Genomic DNA, 16,241 nt, shown 5'->3' with positions numbered 1-16,241 from the left:
CATTCTCTTACTGAATTTTCTTTCTTGTTCTCCTCTCTATTAATTTATAGTGGGGTCTTTCTTTCCTCTCTCTCCCCCCTCCCCTTTTTTCCCCCTCTTTTTCTTCCTTGGCCTCTCTCTATTTCAGCGTAATGAGTAAATGCCTCATTAGCACAGAGCTCTGATTAATGCCATCTCCCCTTGTTGTGCTCCTCTTTTTAATGAGTAAAATCTCTCTAAATGTCTCTCTTGCTCCCTCTCTGCCATCACTCTGTCTCTTACTGTCACTGCCTTGCTCCTTATCTTTCTCCCTTTTTCTTCCTTTTTTTTTTTATCTCTATTTCCTTCTTGCACCTCTTTTCTGTTTTGCTCTTGTTTCTCTGCTCTCACTTTCTCTTGCTCACTGTTAAATAGGGATGGGAAAGGGGGGCAATAATTATTTCAGTACAGCCTCTATCAGTGCTTTTCTAATGAGCCTCTTGAACAAACACACACACACACACACACACACACAAACACACACACACACACACACACACACACACACACACACACACACAGACAAACACAGACAAACACACATAAACACAAAAGTAATTATCAGTGAAAAGCTGAATTTGGCAAAATGTCATCCAGACCAAGCAGGATGCACTGCTATCTGCAGTATTCTCTCACTTTGTGAAAACAGGCATAAAATGAAGAATGTATCCGAACTCGGCCAAGCTGTTAGTTTGGCAAGTAAGTTAGGAGAGCAAAATAAGCTGCAACTTTATTAAAACTAAACTTAAACTTGAGAAAAGACACAGCGGCATCAATTAATTTATACAAAGCTTTAGTACTTGAAACAGCACAGAGAGCTTTAACAATAAAAAAAATGAGCAATCTTGCCAGTAAAAAGTCAAGGTAGAGAGACCAATAGTAATAAGAAAAAGTAGGCCTAACTCTAAACTTTGCTAAAAGTTGTGTAGAAAGTGCTAGTTAGATTCAACATTTCTATATATTCTACATATGCGCATATATCCTCTTTCTTGCAGACAGTTACTGTAAATGAGAAGACCCCTGTATGCTATCAGTAGCTATCGCCGGCAGATGGTTAGCTTAACTTAGCACAAAGACTGAAAACAGGCGGAAACTAGCTAGTCTGGCTCTGTCCAAACGTAACAAAATCTACCTACCATCACCTCTAAAGCTCACTAATTAACACATTTGCTCTTGTTTGTTTAATCAGTATAAAATCCAAAGCATAAAAACAATTTGTTGTTGCTGGTAGGCATATTTTATTACCTTTGGAAAGAGAAAGCTAACTGTTTCCCTGTTTCCAGTCTTGCTAAGCTAAGCTAACTGGTTGCTGGTGGTGGCTTCATATTGAGTGTAGAGACATGAGAGTGGTATCCATATTCTCATCTAATTCCCTGCAATAAAGGGAATAAGTGTATTTCATAAAATGTTGAACTACTGCTTTAAACTCTGTTGTACATGCACTGAAGCTACGTCAGCGTCTATGAGGTTTTTATTATCTGGATCGATATAAAACACATCTAGCGACAAAATGGATCTAGAAATGCAAGGTACACTTCTCTTCTCCTTTTGTGTTTAACTGCCTGAGGATGCTGCGCGTAAGTTCATTGGGGTTACAGGGTCTGTAATATAGCTTAGAACTAGACTTATAAAAACGTATAAAACCGTATTATCTCCTTTCTATTCATCCAGCAGCGGTGAGCCACCACAACAAGCACTGACCACCGCAGATGTAAAAGATGTGATATTTTAGTCCCGACAATAGTAGATAGTGCTTTTGTAATAAAACATTTTCCATATATGAAGCGATTTTTTTTTTCATAACTTGCACAAAAGATATAAAGGCAAAACTCAAATTGCTCCATACTCATGAGCAGAATACAAAACAATTAAATTGCAGCTGTGTACTGGCATTGATGTATTGATTTTATATGGTGGAATTTATTTAGCATTGCAACATTTAACCTACTAGGATGATGAAGCCATAGCTCCAAAATAATCTTGAGGTATTAATCTGTCTGGTGATGAATGGGCTGCTTGTCTTGCAATCTCAAGCGAAAAATATTAGCTAGACTATTATTAATATTTCTAACATGTACGAGTTCCTTACTGGGCGCCATCTCTGACAGTCTTTCTCTCTCTCGCTCTCACACACACTCACATAAAAACACACAATCTATAATTTCCAGTGTGCCAGTTGAGGATCATGCACTCATGCTCTCAGGTCTTTGTCTCTGACTGTGGGCTAGTGCCGCTTCAATGAACCACATCTGTTTTTCTCTGCCTTTCTCTTCACCTCTCTCCCTCTTTTTCTGTCTCCACCCTTCTCTCTCTCTCTCTCTCTCTCTCTCTTTTTCTCTCTCATAATTTCCCCTCAATTTCCCATCTCTATTTTCCTTTGTCCTCTGCTCCCAAGAGATGGAGGGATGGAGGGGGAAAAAGACCTTTCAGACTGGTCTTTCCTCTGATAGTCTGATAGTCAACAAGGAGGGAGTTATGTGCTATGAATACTATCTGGATGTAAATCTCAGTGTACTTTAATTATTTAAATTAAAAACACAATCTGGCAAAAAAAAAAGAAAAACTCAGTAAAAGCTTAAAGCTTTGGCAGAATGACAAAAAAGGACACTTGGCGATGAAAAGTTTAGCAACATGGTGTCCAATTCTGATTAAAGCAGATATAATGTAAAGAAAACATGTTTTCCATCCAGTTACTGTGGAGGTGGAGCTAGGAAACTGAAAATGGATGGATGGATGGATGGAGTGCCTGTTTTTCTTCCCTCCTTTTTGCTTCAGCATCTGCTCCCTGGACACAAACATGCACACCTTATAACACACACAGACTCACATTTAATCTAACACCTTTTTGCATCCTCTAAACATTACAATCCAAGCTCTAGCAGTCATGTAGTGAGGCAGAAAGAGAGACAACCAGACCCAGAGTAAATAAATACAGTTTGATGTTCTGACAAACAACAACAGTCAGTCAGACATTCAGCCCAACCAGCAGCCAGACAGAAAGATCAGCAGATCATCAAACTAAAGGGCAGAAAACCAGGGAGGGGACAATATTAGCTTTATTCTTGCTAAAGTCAATTTTTCACTCTATTTAACCGAACCTCTATTTCTATCAATGGCTCCATTCCCGTTTCTATCATTTTCTTTCTCGCTGCTGTGCCTCTCGGTGTCGCTCTGTCTGTGTTATTTCACACCAATATCATCAGTCACGGTGCATCTCCCTACATTGTTTTGCTGTGATTTCCCGTGGGTGTTAGATGAGGCCTTAACCCATAATGCCTAAAGCACTTCTCTCCCATCAGATTGGTTGGGGGTGTTTGGGAATTGTTTGCAGGTGTGTGTGTGCATATGTGCTGGGTGTCCCAGTAGACATGAAGTCCATATCCTGACCCTGACCTTAACAACACCAAACTCATTACCATCTCTAAGCAAATGCCTCAACATAACCATTTTAACCCTTCTGATCTTTCAGATTGGTGGGCCAATTATAGTGCTTCTACCCGTACCCCAGGTGGGATCCACAATTGCATGGAGGAGGAGGGGGTGCTAATTCGAGCTTTCAGTGGGTTAATTAGTTTTTTGAAAAGCCACTAGCCACACCTTAAGCAATAAATCAGAACTCTAGCAAATGAGGGCTGGTGTTTCACTTCTCTATATTAAAATATGAATGAAAAATAGAGGAATTTCTACAGACCTGAATAAAGCAGCTGCAAGTTTAAGCTGCTCTAATCAATATTTCTATATTAACGATGTGAAAGGTGCTGGTTCCCCTCAGCTTTACGGGACTTAATAGCATCTTTCAACCCATTGTTTTGATTTTACGCAACATTAATGCTGAGGTTCATTCTCACTGCTCCCTTCAATTTCGTTTCCAGCTGTTTTCAGTGAAAAACCTCTGATAAACTGATGATACGCTGCCTGCCAAGCACCAAACAAAAAACAAATGAGGTTCGCAACTAGCTGGTGAACATAGTTGAGCATTTAGCAGCTAAAGAGCCAGATTTTTCCCTCAGGAGTTGATGAAGACCAAAACAGGGCTAGAACAAGAGTGAATATTGGATTTACATTTAGAGCTACAACTATTAATCGATCAGTTGATCAACAGGAAATTAATCACCAACTATTTTGATAATCGAATAATGGTTTCAGTCATTGTTAAGAAAAAATCCTCCAAATTTTCCAGTTCAATCTTCTCATATGTGACAATTTACTGTATTTCTTCGTCATATATGAAAATGAATTGAACATCTTGTGTTGGACTGTTTATGACATCACTGTGGCCTTCAAGAAATTGTGAATGCAATTCATTCACTATTTTTTAAACATTTCTTTCAATCTAAAAGATTAATTGATGATGAATCCAGAAAATAATTGCTGCCCCACTTGCGTTTTTCGGTTGGTCAGAAACACGATTCAAAATGAATGCTAATGTTGCAAATGTTTTTGCTGGATTAGTAAATAGGCAATTGTTTGCTTACTCATTTGCCATATTAACTTTATTTGGTAATTATATGTCAACATTGTGTTTACAGGTTGTTACGCTGCCCCCAAGTGGCCAAAAAATCAGCCAATGCAGGTTAAAAGAAACATAGGACTAACATACTAGATCAAGTTAATGAGGCAATAATAAAATTGTACTTTCTGAATTGATCTGGGAACATGGAGACAGGAAAGAAGGTCAAATGGGGAAAGAAATGCAAGAGGTAAGCTAAAACTTATTTGGAAGACAAAATAAAGACAAAAACGTTAACAGCCTTGATGAATGTGGTGATGTCACAATGTTCACTGATTTATGCAACTACTTTGTTAGGTAAAATGTTTTCATGACCATAACCACAGAAATGAAGGTCAAAACTACCAAATAAGACTAAAATTGTAATGAACTACAGTTTTCGTTTAATGTTTCAATCAAAACCCCTTCCTTTATTAAACCAAAACTCAAGAAGTACACAATAATTGGGTTTTGTGGTATAGGCACTTTCTTGTAGCATGTACAATAAACATCACTGCTAACACAGCCAGAGTAAATCTATTACAATCAACGATTTAAATTAACACCGACCACCATCCAAATCCAGGAGCAAGTTTGATTGCGGCAGGCAAGTCAGTCAAATCCATTATCTACTGCGGCATACAGCCAATCTATGTTCAATCAGCTTGTTTTATTTTAACAAGTAAAACCTAACTCTTGTCATTGCACATGAAACTATACAATAACAATGAATAATCAAATGGAATCATCAGTAATAATAGCTCATAGCTACAGTGATAAAATTGGCTGGTTGGATTGTCTCACCAGAGGCATGTTGATGAAAAAAGGCAATTTCATGCCATGATTTCAACAAATGCATTCATTGATCAAACACAGTCAGGGCTGATGCATTAACTCAGTGAATCAGGGTGGATGTTTTAACTAGAACGTCTATGATTAAATGTGTGGGATCCTCTCATTCATCGTCTCAATCGGTGGTGCTGAATGAATACTAAGGGCAGCAAAATTAAGTGACTATTAGCATTCAAACTGGCCCCAGCAATCTGTTTTTTTTACTTTCTTGGGGGATTAATTGGGTGGTTTGTGGTTTGATTTACTGTCACATTTCTTCTACGATCTATTCCGCAGTAAAAAGCTTACCCTGCACTGACAATAGCAACTATTGATGTTGATATGAAAATTATATGAAAGGGACATATCTGATTTTCTTCTGTTCCGCTAGATAAGCAATCCTATCTTCCTTGCTTTACCTTCCCGTGTTATTCTACTTTTTCTTCCGTTGTCCCCTTTTCTTTATCCTCACTGCTTCCCCCCCTCTCCCTTGTCTTTCCTCTCCTGAAAGGGACACTGATTCACATGCGACCTCATCCCAAAACATGCCGTCTTTTGTTGCTCCCATCATACCTCCGTCTGTCTAAACCTCTCCATCTCTCTGTCAGCCTCCTTTCTCTACCCCCAATCTTTCAGTCTTCTTCTTTAGTTTCTCCCCCTTTTCCCTTCTCTCCATCTTTCAGTTTTATCTCTCATTCTACCACTTTCCCTGCGGTCACTCCTCACTCTCTCTCTCTCTGTCTCTCTCTGTCACCACACCACTGTGTGTTTGCACACTGAAATTAGACGCCCGGACAGATATAAGATTCAAAAATGAGAATTGAGTCTTTTTAGATTTGGTGAATGCGCATGTGTGAGTGTGTGCGTGTCCCTTATGTTTTCTTGTAACTGATATAAGGGATGACAGGTTCTCCAACAACTACTGGTAGCACAGACACCAATACATGCACACACTTTCACACATACAGTATGCAAAAAGCATGCGGGACAACTCTCCCACACAGCATACCACCCCCGCAGTAAATGACTGACAGCTGAGAGTGGTGTATGCGTGTATCTATGTGTCTGTATCTGTGTGTCATCTGACGCCCAGAGGGTGGCTGCATCTTTTATATGACACAGTGGACTACTGACAAGTTAGCTGTCTAAGACTGCGTGTATGTGTGTGTCTATGTCTGACATAGCCTACTTACGGGGACAAATTTCAGACGAAAGACCAGTTAATTGGGGATGGCTTGTCCAATTGGGGACAAAAGCCGTGTCCCCATTTGGGAAAAGCTGATTTTTGGGTCAGTGGTTAAGGTTAGGGTTATGGTAAATCTCAAGGAAATTAATATAAGTCTATGTAATGTCCCCAAAAGTGACCTAACTAAGTGTGTGTGTGTCTCTGTGTGTGTGGAAGAGTTGATGTGAATGTACTAGTGTGTGTGTTTGGGGGGTTTTTTGCAACATGTTGACAGTTCTCTCTCCATAGGCTCCTCTCCAAATCTGTCAGGGATGCCACATCAGAAATCTTTTTAAAGATTAATTTTGTGACATTGCTGCTATATTAGATAGTGCAGTGGGGAGTGACAGGAGGGATGGGAGTGTGACAGACTGATATATGGTATGAATCTCTGGCTTAAACTCAAATTATTGTCAGGACAGGATGTACACCTTATCTTGCCTCTGGGGCTCTACAGGGGCCTTATGGAAGGCAATGATACACATAAGATAGAAAGTCCCATCAAACATAAACAGCTGAAAAGGCCAACATGTCTCAACAAAACTGGTGATGACACAATTTATCAATCAGTTGAAAATGTAATACTTTTTTCACTTACTGTAATACTCGCAAGTAAATATACCAAACATTTTCTAGTTACAGCTCCACAGATACAAAGATTTATTTTAGTAATTTTAATGGTCTGGGTATACTTGAAAAAAACTAGTTTGTACAACATCTAGTCTGAAGACATCCAAATGTGTTTTACAGCCATTTTAAATGGCTACACTCAAAGGTAGGGTGGAAAGCCGGCCATTTTAGGGAGAGGCGACACGCGATAATCGTTCAAATGGGGATCATTGGGGAATCAAATGGGGTCTCTTCTCAATAAAATTGATTGTGTTGCACTTGGTTGTAGAGAAGGAAGTACTTGAATGAAAGAGGAATTTAAGAGATAAATCCTGCCTACTTTCTCCTCAGCACACCTGTTGCTTGAGGGGGGGCTTACTTGTCGCATTGTCGATTTAAGAAAGTTGAAAAATTGTCAGATGCAACCACCCCTGCAAAATCCAATGTCGACATGGTTTGGGGGGGAGGGGTTTCAGATGGTGTTTGACCATCTGACAAGCACACTTCAGTCTTAAGGCACTTGACATATTTGCTTTTAATCAATACGTATGTGTAGTGAAGCAGCTGTGATAAAAGTGACACTGAAATTGTGATAAAAATAATCTTGAGGTTACTATACTGTTAATATTGACAACTGAGTAGAAAAAGTGGCAGTGGTGCCATCATAGAATATTTTCTCTTAAAGACCTTCCACCACTGTCTTCTGCTAGCATCCAGATATATACTGCCCCCATTGTTCATGTGCTTAATTGCTTATGGATATGTGACAATTTCCGAGGATGTACACCACTGATGCTCTGAAGCAACGCAGGATATGGCATTTGTTATTATTTGTGACATTATAGACAAAATAATTGACTGTCAACTGATGTTTCCAACGTCAAGAATCGACCATTAAGCTCAACTTTTTTATGTCTGCCTTCATGAGAAGTCTGGGTAGACGTTAAGACAGAAAACAGTGTTGTTTTAAATGTAAGGGGCTGTGTTGGTGTGGGTGGTTCATAATACAACGAGATAGGATTTTATATCCATGATGACCGGTTATTTTATCTTCCATTGCGACATCAAAGTAAAGTGTGCTTGCATGTATTTGATTGGCCAACACAGCAACTTGCTGGATGATGTTGCATAGCGCCAGGTCCAATTTCCTTTTGCCAGACAAATCTGTGTTTTTTAGCCAGAGCCCTCTGTACTGTTAACACAGTGGTCTCTTTTAGGATGAGGGGGCTGTGTTTTTTCATTCAGTGCTGTCTAAAAACAGCCTAAAAGGTGCTCAGACTCATGGAAAGTTTGCACATCTATATTCCCATGGCACTTGAGCTCAGTCTGCTGAGTGATACAAGTACTGTGTGATACAGTCAAAAGCCTTAGAACAAGTGAACCTCGAGTTGAGATTATTTTGCCAACTGCTGTTTCCAAGGTCACGATCAAAATAACTGATGAATTAACAAAAGTGATTTACAGCCAACTGTGAGTTACAGCCCTACTGTGCGTGTGGGAAAATATCAGTGACTCATCGTTGACATGCAACATGTTCTTCATGATGTCCTGTTAACTCTGTGTCATGATGTCTCATCGAACTCACTTTATCATCATCTCAATCACGATGATCTGTCTGTCCATCTGCCTGACTTCAGGAGTTAAAACTGACACATGGCCTTCGTGGCGTGGTGTTTTTGGGTTTTTTTTCCACAGACAGGGGGCCCCCTTACAGGGCTAAATGACTATATTTTATTATGGAACTTTTATCTTATATTTTAGGTTAACTCATCTGCCTGTCAGACTGATTTAGTTTACATTATTTTATCATTGGTTAGATAGTGTAGTGAAAGTTCCTGCCCCTCTTCACACTACAGAAAAAGTTGATGAGAGCAAAAAGAGAAGAGTGTGGAGTGAGTGTGAAACTTTGTAGATATTAAAAAGTGTAAAAAGTTAATAAATGTGAGATGGCGGACATGTGGAACTGCAGGGACAGTGTGTGTATTCCATGAGGAAATGTGTGAGCTACATCTATTACATTTTACTGCTGTGAGATATTACAGTGTTGACCTGAGGTTAAAAGGAAATTCCTGTGGTGTTTACTCTGAATGAAAAATCTGTATGAAAAATGTAGCTCATTTATTTTATTTCACTAATTGAGTGCTTTTGCACTGTGTCATAATGGTGTTATGTGCGTAGCAGCATAACAGTTCTAGTTCATACTGCTAGTGTGATAAACAATTTTACTTGTGCATAAGCAGATAATATAGAAGTGAGAGCAATTAAATGTTACTTCTATTATAAAAAGACATTAATGCTGTGTACTGTACCTCAGTCTATGGTTTAAAATACAACAAATTCATGTGAAATTTCTAAAGTATGTCTAAAATGTTGAAATGGTGAAAAGGTGTAATCATGATTCATGATTGATGTTAAAAAGAGGACAAATAGTTCATAAAAGAAGATACTGTACAGTTAAAACTATTGAACTCATTTAAATGCTGTTATGTTACAGTGGCATATTGAGAGTTTAATGATGTGTTGATTTAGTGTGACCACAGATAATGGAGACTTGACCTTGAATAATAGACCTGTTGTTACACAGGCTCAGTTTTTGAGACTCCCAGAGGATACTGTGCCTTGTACTTCATCTACCTGGAGACACCTGTCCTTCACCCCCTTATGTGGTGAAACTGGTGTGGTAGGACTGTATTACAAGCCCTGTAATCCCTTTGCTTTTATTACCGGGTGCAACCAGAACTCTAAACTGACCTCACAACTAAGATCCAAAACTGACTGAATCTGACCTAAACACTGAATAGACTGACTACAACTAAGGACTGAGGAAACTTGAAGATACCTAAGAACTGAACTTTGTTACACCATGAGAGATACTGCTTTAGAGGAACTAAGGATATCTATATGGTTTATTAAGTCAAGTCAAGTCAAGTCAAATTTATTTGTATAGCACATTTCATATGGCAAGCGTAAACTCAATGTGCCTAAAAACAAGTAAAGATCATAAGAGCTTGAATTGGTTTAAGTTATGTCTGTTATTAGTTTTAACAGTATGTTTATTTGCTGAAATATTGTGGAGAAATAAGGGTTTGTATAGGCCTGCTGTGAAACAGTTTCATTGCACCTAAAGAAGGTATATTTCTTTTGTTAAAAATGGCAGCTTAGGCTGTATCATTTTATTTTCTTACAAAAGAAAGTTTTAATACAATCTTCTATTGAACCTAGCCTCTGGCTCCAGCTACTGATTGAATCTTTTACTTATCTTCAACCCCTCCCTACAAGCTTAGACACTGGTCCAATATTCATTTAACTACCCTGCGGTCGTTAGGTGTTGCAGGAGTTACATAACCAAGCGTCCTCAGCAGTCTTGCCATATCAATATCAATCATGAGACTGGCCAGCGGCTGTCCTATGATGACATCATTGATGACTTTGCTTCTAAAAAAATCCAGGAGGCAAAAGATTTGAAGATGGTGATGGTGATGTTAACGATGTAGCTAAGTAGCCTTTGGTCTCATTTATATGCATATGGAATATGATGCAGATTTGGTGTGTATTCATGAGTGCTTGAAATCTCTAATATGATGTCCAAACATATGAAAATTTGATTACATTAATGTAGAATGTGAAGACTGGCCTCTAAGTATTTACATACATAACTGACAGTCTGATCAGCACCCCGATAAACTAACACTGCTGCCGGCACTGGGGATGCCTAATCTGGATATCAGGTCTATTCATGGATAAAACAGGGTGTTGGCACTGGAAAATTACATCAAAGCTACAGTACAAATCCAAGAGTCATTGATAACGAGGCGTAAATCAAAGTAAGGCTGATTCTCTGCCTCTTTCATATGCAGAAAGATGTCAGATCTGTGTAATGAAGAAAAATGGAGTCTGTCGCATTCACTTTTTGTCCAGTGACCCCAAAGTAATGGCCCGAGGGTATGAAGTAATGTATTAAATTGGCACTGAGTGCTGGCCAATACATAAAGCCTTGAACTATGAATTGCTATTGACCATAAATAGCAGTGCCATCTTGACAGGGACACATTTCACCGAGTCTTGACTTTGGAAATATAGGGGGAGAGTGAATGAAAAGGAAGTGAGAAGGTGAAGAGAGGAGAAGAGCGAGATGGAAGAGGAGCACGGGACAGATCCACATGACACTTTGCAAAACAACTTGAAAAAGACTTGATTATAGGGTGAGCAGAGGGAGAGGAGGGGTGAATTACATGAAGATGAAGAGAGCGAGGCACAGGAGGGGGGAGTTAGAGAGACCACAGGAAAGAGGGAAGTGGCACCAGAAAGCAAAAGAGAGGGAGACTGAGAGATTTTCATTTATATTGCAGTATTCTTGAAGCACAGAGCACACCATCATTACCCTTATCAAACACCGCCGAGTTATTCTGATCCAGTTGGCAGGATACATAAGCTGGAAAAACGTGTCACTATGGTACTTACTTATCTTGCTCTTTGATTTCTATCGAAAGTATGCATTTTTTTCATTTGTGACCTAAATCTAAACTTTTTGCTGGGCTGTCATGATGTTAGATTTCAATCTTTAACTTATTTGGGTATCTCTGCAATCAAGTATATAGTGTTTCAGTGTTTCCCCTACAGTGACTGCTTTGGCCTGGCACGGGGGGAGGGTGGGGCAAAGTTAAATTTTAGTCTCATGTTTTTTTTAATTTTTGTTTTTCTGAGGCTTTTCGCTACCTTTGATGTACAAATCTACCATGATGACTGATGTTCTTGTCTATCACAAGGTTTTAGTGTTCACTAAAATACTGTTTACTGTAGCTTATAGCTTGAGGTGAGCAACTAAAATGTCAGATAACATTAATGCAGCGATATTCCTTTAGCAAATATCTAGGGCTCCAACCATAGATTATTTTCATTATCATTACTCATTATTATTATTAGTTATTTGGTCTAAAAATGTCAGAAATGGTGAAAAATGTTCCCCACAGCCCAATATGATGTCCTCAAATGTTTTATTTTGTCCACAACCCAAAGATATTCAGTTTACTGTCATAAAAGGACTAAAGAAACCAGAAAATATTCACATTTAAGAAGCTGGAATCAGAGAATTTGGACTTTTTTACTTTAAATTAATAACAATTAAGCGATTATCAAAATAGTTGCAGATTAATTTAATAGTTGGCAACTAATTGATTGATCAACTAATTGTTGCAGTTTTACAAATATCTAAAGAAAGATTTGATGGGTTGACAGCCAACATCAATCCTGCACTCATTGCACCTATTAGTCTGTAAACACAAAAGCTAGCCGACAATGACAGCCTGAAAATACACATTTTGATGTTATATCAACATCCACAGCCCTTGATAATGTTATGTTAGCTTACTTTTTTTTTTATAAATGTTAGCATGCTGACCTGCCTCTTTGCATGTTGTCCTGTTACATTATTTTGTCCTCAAACAGCTAACGTTAGCTAACATTACTGAGAGAAATAGTATTACTGAAATAAGATGCCGCTTATTAGGGCAACAGATGAAGCGTGCAGCTAATCAACCTCTGAAGAGGAGATATGTTTGGACAGCAGAGGATACTATTTAACCAGCATAATCGGGATCACAATGTATGATTGCACAGAAGCATGCAGGTCATTGAATATGACTGCGTTAAAACAGTAATTAGTCTTTCAGTTTATCATTTCATTTTTATTCATTGATGAAAATTGGAGAACATTTCATCATAGGTCTTGTTTTCACTTTGTTGTTTTATTTTACTCTCAATTTCACTGCGGAAAAGGGACATTTCAAATATTTCTGTCACAGTTTTTGGATTTAACACAGTAGTAAAATGGTTCTTTGTTCCGTCCTCCCAATAGAGCATAAATCTAGTTTTGTCATTGTTTGGCGTGTTTCTTTGTTCCAAACTGAGTGGCAACAATCACAGACACAGCCATACTTGTTTTACACGTGGTCCAGTGAAATAATAGCCCTCAGGTCAGTAAACAAGGCCTGGAACTATAAGTGATGGATTTGTATCTCATATAACAGCTGGTGAATCCAGGCAAAAAGGAAAGCGGGTGTTTGTGACTCCCCTCTCCCTCAGTAAATGGGTCAAGGTTAATGTGCCCTTGAGCGAGGCACACGTAAATTATTCTCGTCATAAAAACAAGCTGTTCAGCGTCTGGTTTAACTGTGCTTACCTCTGATTGGTCAGCAGGTAATGATAAAGGTGTCGCTAATTAACTGGCTGCCTCACCCTCGTTAGAAACCAGATGTTTTGATTCTGGTCAGGAGAGCCAAAGCCTGTTAAAAACAGCTTTTATTCTAATGAAACGAGAAGAGTTATTAAGCTTATATAAATGTATAATAGAATATAAATGGTACACTAACCTTTGAAGCATTATTATGCTACTTTTCCAGATGTTTCTAACTTGCTCTCCACCGTACCAGTGTTGTATTTTCAGTGTGATAAAAACAAAACCCAAACAGCAGATCCCTGTCCTCTCAGCTGCAGTGTGTGATGTAACTGTTAGAACTAGGCCTTGAGGACAGTAAGAGGTGTAAATATCATTAAAATAAGAGATCAGTGAAGCTGCAGGTTTCTGGGCAGAAGCTGAGGGGATTTAATACAACTGTTGACTCACTGTAAAACTTCTGGCCATAGTTTAGATGGCAACAAAACTTAACAAGGCTCGCAGTCTGTGTATGTGTGTGTGGGAAGAGCAGACAGATGATGAGTGTATCGAACAGTGGGTGGGTACCAGAGGGAGCAGGAAAACTAGCTGAAGAATACGTGGCCAATTACGCATGCATTATTAGAGATACAATACATCACTGAAATAATACTAATAATGATCCCAAACCTGGAAACAGCCAACCAACAACAAGATAAGGATAAGAATAGATATATGAGAGGCTAAAACTGCAATTTTGTGTGATTCATTAAATAGATAGCAGATATACACAACAGTCCAATAGAACAAGTAGTTTACAGTGAATTGTGGTGGGAACACTACGTCTTTTTCAATACCACACCACAGAGTGTAATCAACCATAATCAGCACTTCCATCAACTGATTTGTTCTGTTTATGGAAGTGTTGATTGGCCCTAATTAATTGCCCAAGCTGATAATCTGTGATTTAAATCAACTAATTTTACTGCAGAAAGGCACCACTTCGCAAATATTTTTAACATTGAGTCTGCAAAGTAAGTCATACACAACGGCAAAGTAACCTAACAACCTCAAGTCTTGTCTCATATTGAGTGTAATATAGAAATGCAAGGCCTGACATGTTTTCCTTATACATACATCATCACTTATCTACCCATTTCACGCAACTTGGGTGTATCAGATAGTGATCCCATATGAAAAAATACATTTTTAAACACAACCAAGAGCATTAGAGAAGGATTACAATGTGATTGCTCAAACCACCTAGGGATGTGTTTTCACATTCTAGCCAGATGTTGAGGAGCTGTAAATGCATTTATCTTTCCAAACAGCATAACTAATCTTTACTCCTCCCTAGTGTCAGTTAGCTGTCTTTGTAAGAAGCCACTTATAACGCTCTTGCCTCTGCAATTACGGCAGCTGAAGCGACACAGGAATTAACTGAAATTATGCGACACTCACTGTGAAAAGCGTCAGGGAGCCAGCTGTAGGCTATCGGTTTATCTGTCGATTATTTTCTTGATTAATCGACTAGTTGTTTGGTCTATAAAATGTCAGAAAATGGTGATGAATGTTTCCCAAAGCTAAAGGTGACGTCCACAAATGTCTTCTTTAGTTACGAACAGCAGTACATAACCCAAAGATATTTAGTTTACTCTCACAGGAGACTGAATCAACCAGAAAATATTCACATTTGAGAAGCTTGAATCTGAGAATTTGGACTTTTTTTTTTAAATTAAAAATGACTGCTGTCGATAAATCTGCTGTCAATCAACTAATAGATTAATCGACTAATTTTAGCAGCTCTTGTTATTTGTTCAGTTACAGTCAAAGAGCTACAGAGTGGAGCTTTTTTTACCTGACGCATGACCTTTGCAGAGTACAGACACTGCTTGAGAGCACATATGACAGTTAAGTAACTTATTATTAACATTAATTAGCTATCTGCTGCTGTACTGAGCCTATGCAGATTTACATTTAGGAAAACCTAGATGGATACAATCAGGTTTTTGATCAGGCATGTTTGTGGCTAAACGAAAATATATTAAATTGTATCTGGATTGTGATATGAGTCACTTGAAATGCAAGTGTATGTTGTAATGCTGCAAAACTGTAGTCTGTAGTATCAGTGATGTGACAGATTGCAGAAATAATCCAAGGAAATGTTTTCTTACTCTGGACAGATCTCCGACCTCCAGGTAAAAACAGATGATGAAAACATTCCAGGTCATCCACACGACCAGCCAGGCTGCGTACTGCGAAGAGACACACACACACAGAGAGAGAGAGAGAGAGAGAGAGAGAGAGAGAGAGAGAGGCAGATGAGATTTGACAGGTCTTTGTTGGAGAATTAAAAAGGTATGTTCATGTCTTGCATTTGGAGCGAGTGAAATGGAGAGAAAAGACAGAGGGAAGCTTCACTTTTGATGTTGTTAAAATGCAGAGAAACAAAAACAATGGCAAAAGGTGCAACCAATCACATGAATAGAACCGGACAAGGAGAGAAAATGGCCAGCGGCTCTTTATGTTTGTGTGTATGTGTGTGTGTGTGTGTGTGTGTAAAAAGGATTTATAGGCAGAAAAGAATGAATGAATGATGGAGGGAAGGTAACATTTATGAGCTTAGATCAAACTTTCATTCCTTTTCATTAGCTGAATCTTCTCACTAAATATTGTGTGTGTGTGTGTGTGTGTGTGTGCGTGCATGTGAAGGTCGCTGAGGGGGGTCAGTGGTATTCATATGAAGTGTGGGAGGGCTGTGTGGAGGCCTGCAGCAGCTGTGGGAACTTCTGAAAGTTTTTCTGAGATATAAATTATTTTATCGACGTCCGCCGGAGATAGAAAAGAGAAACAGATAATTTCACTAGGCGACTTATTCCCACTCCCACTCCAGATCACCATTCCAACTTTTTACTTAC

At 38.7% G+C, this 16,241-nt stretch overlaps 1 protein-coding gene across 1 annotated transcript in view; it reads right to left on the bottom strand.

Annotated features, from left to right (window-relative positions):
* Nucleotides 1-16,241, bottom strand: part of nkain2 (sodium/potassium transporting ATPase interacting 2) — a 107,844-nt gene that overhangs the window by 31,810 nt on the left and 59,793 nt on the right. Inside the window, exon 3 of the mRNA XM_067572536.1 lies at nt 15,498-15,578. Coding sequence (XP_067428637.1) covers nt 15,498-15,578 — 81 coding nt within the window. The remainder of the gene's footprint in view (nt 1-15,497; nt 15,579-16,241) is intronic.

Source organism: Thunnus thynnus, chromosome 18, assembly GCF_963924715.1.
Source record: "Thunnus thynnus chromosome 18, fThuThy2.1, whole genome shotgun sequence".
NCBI lineage: Eukaryota > Metazoa > Chordata > Actinopteri > Scombriformes > Scombridae > Thunnus > Thunnus thynnus.
Note: the sequence above shows the minus strand (reverse complement) of the source record. Positions and strands in the feature narration are given on the sequence as shown.